General features: G+C 37.9%; 1 protein-coding gene across 2 annotated transcripts; it reads right to left on the reverse strand.

Moving 5' to 3' along the window:
- Positions 1 to 462: 462 nt before the first annotated feature.
- LOC107736274 (uncharacterized) lies at positions 463 to 2,276 on the reverse strand. 2 transcript variants are annotated; one of them, XM_016547738.1, is made up of 4 exons: positions 1,917 to 2,276; positions 1,512 to 1,794; positions 1,121 to 1,391; positions 463 to 1,046 (listed from the first exon to the last, which is right to left on the reverse strand). In XM_016547738.1, the coding sequence occupies exons 1-4, from the start codon at positions 2,180 to 2,182 to the stop codon at positions 883 to 885; spliced, it is 984 nt and encodes a 327-aa protein (XP_016403224.1). In that variant the 5' UTR covers positions 2,183 to 2,276; the 3' UTR covers positions 463 to 882. The 2 variants fall into 2 exon arrangements, with proteins under 2 accessions (XP_016403224.1, XP_016403219.1); XM_016547733.1 differs by having other exon boundaries at positions 463 to 1,391.
- Positions 2,277 to 5,326: the final 3,050 nt, after the last annotated feature.

The raw sequence follows: 5,326 nt of genomic DNA on the forward strand, positions 1-5,326 counted from the left end.
TATGATACGGTCTAAATCCTGACTGGAAATCCTCACAGATACCATTTTTCTCTAAGAAGGAACATAGCTGAGAGGATACTGCCTTTTCTAGTATTTTTGACAGAAAAGGGAGATTTGAGGTCAGTCTGTAATTACAGTTTTTTATGATTGCTTAAGCACAATTTTGAAAACAGGGCCCGGTTTGTCAAAACACTACACACAATTAACACAACCCTACACCAAAGTAGCACAACACTTCAGATCATTTGCAAAATGGAACACTTTTGTCAAAACTATACACAACTTTATAAAAACAATATTTTGTTACCATACGAAACACACACATTTCATATGACTTTAATCTTTTTGAACCAGTTACACACTGCTGTTGCTAACCTAAAACACTTTTAGCAAGTCTAATTCTCAGTGATTAGAGTACTGTAAATGAAGTACACAGAGAAAGTGCAACTATACAATAGTTCACCAAACACTACACAAGACCAATGCTGCAGACTGACGAAAATATCATTGATTTCTCTCCATATACCCAAATCAGTCAACATGGAGAATCACAACAAAACATGTCCCAGTTGTCATGCTACTACAGTAGTGTGCATAACACTGTTAGCTCAGCAAACAACAGACAAACGTAAAATACTGTATCCAGTACAGGTTACAATTACAGTAAATAACAACAACAAACATAAAAAATAATCTGAAAAAACTGACAATATTGTACAGAAAATACTACAGTAAACATACTATACATTATCTCTTCGCCTAGCTGGATCTGGCCAGAGAATTTCATCAACATCACAAGCAATATCCTCATTAGCAAGACAACGCGGGAAGAACCGTCTTGAATGTCGAATCCATCCTTGCACAGCTGCGGCGTCGACTTGGTCACAGGCGTCCTCCATGGCCTGAATGAGGGGTACCTGAGCCTGGGGCTGGAGATCGTAAACCTTCCACCGCCATGCAGAGAAAAACTCTTCGATAGGGTTTAGAAACGGAGAGTATGGTGGAAGGTATAGTACTGTCAACTGTGGATGGTGTTGAAACCAGTTCTGGACCAAAGCAGAGCGGTGGAATGACACATTGTCCCAGATGACAGTGTATTGTATCTGGTGCATTTCATTACCTGCTGTGACGATGTGGTGCAATCGGTCCAAAAATGCGAGAATGTGAGGTGTGTTGTAAGGGCCCATTTTGGCATGACGGAGGAGAACCCCATGCTGTGAAATGGCAGCGCAAAGGGTGATGTTACCCCCACGTTGCCCTGGGACATTGATTATAGCCCTGTGGCCAATGATATTTCTGCCTCTCCTTCTTGCTTTTGTGAGGTTGAACCCTGCCTCATCAATATATATGAATTCATGCAGGATTTCCTCAGCATCCATCTGCAAAACTCTCTGAAATACAGTGAAAGACAACATTGTGTAGTTCAGGATAGGTCTAGTATATTACAGTCAATGTAAAAAAGTAATGTGTGGAGTATGCAACATCACAGTGCTAAAGTGAACAATACAAACCTCCACATACTCATGCCGCAGCCGTTTGACCCTCTCTGAATTCCGCTCAAAAGGCACTCGATAAAGTTGTTTCATTTGAACCTGATGTCTTTTCAGGATGCGTGCCAGTGTTGACTGAGAGACCTGATGGACATTATTGAAAATGGCATGGTCACCGATAATGTTTGCTTGTAGTTCTCTGAGCCTGATAGCATTATTGGCCAAAACCATGTTTATTATCTCTCTCTCTTGTTCTTGCGTGAATATGGGCCCCCTTCCTCCTTGTCGTTCCCGACCCTCAATCCTATGTAGAGAATAATACATGTAACTTACTGTACAATGTCACAGGAAGGGGTATCACAAGTGCTGATATGGTGCATACAATAAGCGGCTGATTACTGTAACTGTAGACAGATCTTCTTTTACCTGTTTTCCTGTCGAAAAGTCCTTATGACAGATGCCACTGTATATCTGCTAAGATTTGGCTGAACTCTCAGTCCAGCCTCCCTCAGCGTCAATCCGTGGTTCACAACATGGTCCACTAGTGTTGCACGAATGTCATTTGATAAGTTTGGTCCTCTTCTTCTTTGTGCACGTTCTCCTCCTGCTTCACCTCTGCCTCTGCCTCTGCCTCCTTCTCCTCCTCTGTGTACTCCTCCTCTCACCCTCACTCTTCTTCTGACTCCTTCCATTTTGGTTGAAGGCAGGTGAACCTACCTGCTGCATTTTTATAGTGCTTAAACCTGATTGGTGTGTCTACAATTTAGCAATCATGTGTTTGTGCACCTGATGGCTGTGTTTAACAGATTGGCTCATAGGTGTGGTAATTTGACAGTCAGTGCTTTGGAATTGCAAGGAAGTGACATCATGATATACTTCTGTGTCTGATGTATACAAGTGTGTTTAGTGTTTTGCAAATCACTGTGTGTAATGTTTTGCAAATAGTGTGAAGCTGACAATGTGCTTACAGTTGTGCAAATCTAGCCTTGTGTTTTGCTCCTTGAGTGTAAGGTTTTGCTAATTGTTGGAAAAGTTTAATTTTAGTGTGTAAGCAATTGTAAAAAACTGTAATAGTGTTCTCAAAAAGTTAGCACAAAAACAGTATTTATACATTGTGCATGTAACTGTTTTTCTGAAACATAACATGAAAAGTAACATTCCCATAATGTTTGCAAAATGATCAAATGGAATGTTCCCTGAACATTTGTATAACCAAGAAGAAAAAAAAACTTTTTAGAACATTTTCATTGTAAGACGTTTTCCACATTCTGAGGACATTCAGAAATAACGTTTTGGGAACGTTTTTAGCAAAACATTCTTAGAACAGATTTTTGCTGGCTGAGCTGTAAAGATACCAGAGACTGTTTACGTGGAGAAAAATACAGCAATGATGATCTTAGAGCAGTAGCTGATGATTTAGACACTTTGGAGCTGAAATAACACACATTTGTAAAATTATTATAAATTCTTTGACAAAATTATGAGTCACATTTTTTCTTTAATCACTTCAGAATATCTTGCCCTGTAGACTTCCATTATAAGAGCATTACTGTCAACACCATTTGTGTTTATTTTGCAAACTAAGGGACAAGCTGAGATTATTTTCTGTGGTAATCAACAGTATAATCAGATAAACATCATATTACACATAAGCATACCGTTGAAAAACATTTTTTTTTAAGCAAGGACGCATTAAATTGATAAAAAGTGATAGTAAAGACATTTATAATGTTACAAAAGATTTCAAATAAATGCTGTTCTTTTGAACTTTCTGTTCATCTGTGAATCCTGAAAAATAAAATGTATCACAGTTTACACAAAAATATTGTGCAGCACAACTGTTTTCAACATTGATAATAATCAGAAATGTTTCGTGAGCAGCAAATCAGCATATTAGAATGATTTCTGAAGATCATGTGACACTGAAGACTGGAGGAATGATGCTGAAAATACAGCTCTGACCACAGAAATAAATTGCATTTTTATTTATTTTTTAAATATTCAGAAAGAAAATAGGTATTTTGAATTGTAATAATATTTTATAATGTTACTGTTTTTACTGTATTTTAAATCAAATAATGCAGCCTCGGTGAGCAGAAGAGACTTCTTTTTAAACTATAAAATGTATATGAATGTCGGTGCTTTAATTCCACATGCTCTTCATGTGGAAAAATAAAGCGTTTCTATTCTCATAGAGTGCACACGTGACTGAAGGGTGGACGTGTAATGATGAACAGTAGCCACACGGTGGCAGCACTGCTGCGTGAATCTGAGCTCTGGCGCTATTGAGCTTCATTCATTACAGCTTTATAAATCGACTTTTGACTCCTGAACACGAAAAAGACCGTTTTTTCACGGAGAAGAGGCACTTACCTATTAAATTAAGTTCAATATTAATCTGATAGGCTCAAGATCTAAATATCCATCATGAGAAATCACACTGGAAAACATTTGCACCTACATCAACTTAAAATAAATAAATAAATAAATAAATAACTGCTGCCTTAAATTATTAAATTTAATAAAATAAAAAATATAATTTAATATAATTAATATAATTTGTTAAAAATAATACAAATATAATTAAATTATAAAATAATGACTGTATAATTAAATATAGCAGGTGAAATCAAAATTATGACATTAAGTCATATGTATGAGATTAAAAATTACAACAATTTTATGTCCTAATTATGACATAAACAGTCAAAATTGTCATGAAAAGTCAATTTATGTTGACTTTTTCTCATAAATATAATAAATTTGACTCATCTCATAAATATTACTTTTTATGCCATAATTTCAATTTTTAATCTCATAAATATGACTTAGTATGTCATAATTTCGACTTTTCATCTCATAAGTAGGACTTTTATGTCATAATTTCTACTTTTAAGTTACATTTGTAGTGGCAGCATTGTAATTTGCATACTTAAAAGAACCTAATTGTCATATGATGAGATAAAAGCAGAAGAAGTATTGGTGAGCGTGGGGGTCATATTGGGGCGTCTGCGGGAGGTTTGAGGTTTCCACGGCTCTCCATCAGTCACTCTGACAGGCTGCTGTGGGGGGCCGAACCTTCCCATCAGCTCGCTGGAGAGAGGCGCAGGCCAGGATGAATGGATCTCCCTCACAGGACTGCATTAATACTGCATCATCCAGAGGAACAAGGAGCTCCTGAGGAGCCAGTCAGACAGCAGGTATCAAAGACAGACAGACAGACAGACAGACCGACAGACAGACCGACCGACCGACCGACCGACCGACCGACAGACAGGTGTGAGAGGAGGCACATGTTCTCACTGAGCTTCTATAGTGTAAGTCAGTGTTGTCTAAGCAGTGCTGACCTGACAGATGACGCTGATGGTTTGATTGATTATCTGCACTCTCGTGTTCACGTGCATTAAATGTCCTGAGCTATGAAAGAGCCACCGTCTCTGAGCAATAACATAAGAGCAGAATTACCGAAACACATTCCCTGCATGTTTGTCTTTCGTTCTGACTGTTATAACTGTTTGTGTATTTCATGTGCTGAATTATTTGCCTTATAGAAGCAAATTTAAGCCACATAAGAAAAAAAAACCACATAATGCTTTGGTAAATCATAATTATGACAAGAAAATAATCTCATAATTAGGACTTTTTACTTTTTATGCCACAATTATGTTTCCCTTTCATGGGAACTTCGAACTGCGTCCTCTAGGGGTCGCTATGGGGAACGCCTCGTCGTGACCCGTGTCTGAAGCATACATTGAAAAAACACCAACTTGTTGGCCGGCGACAGCCATGACGTCACTACCGGTGCGACTATAGTATAAATAGGCGCCGGGAGCACA

This window comes from Sinocyclocheilus rhinocerous, unplaced genomic scaffold (assembly GCF_001515625.1).
Source record: "Sinocyclocheilus rhinocerous isolate Xijiao unplaced genomic scaffold, SAMN03320098_v1.1 scaffold942, whole genome shotgun sequence".
In the NCBI taxonomy this organism is placed as follows: domain Eukaryota; kingdom Metazoa; phylum Chordata; class Actinopteri; order Cypriniformes; family Cyprinidae; genus Sinocyclocheilus; species Sinocyclocheilus rhinocerous.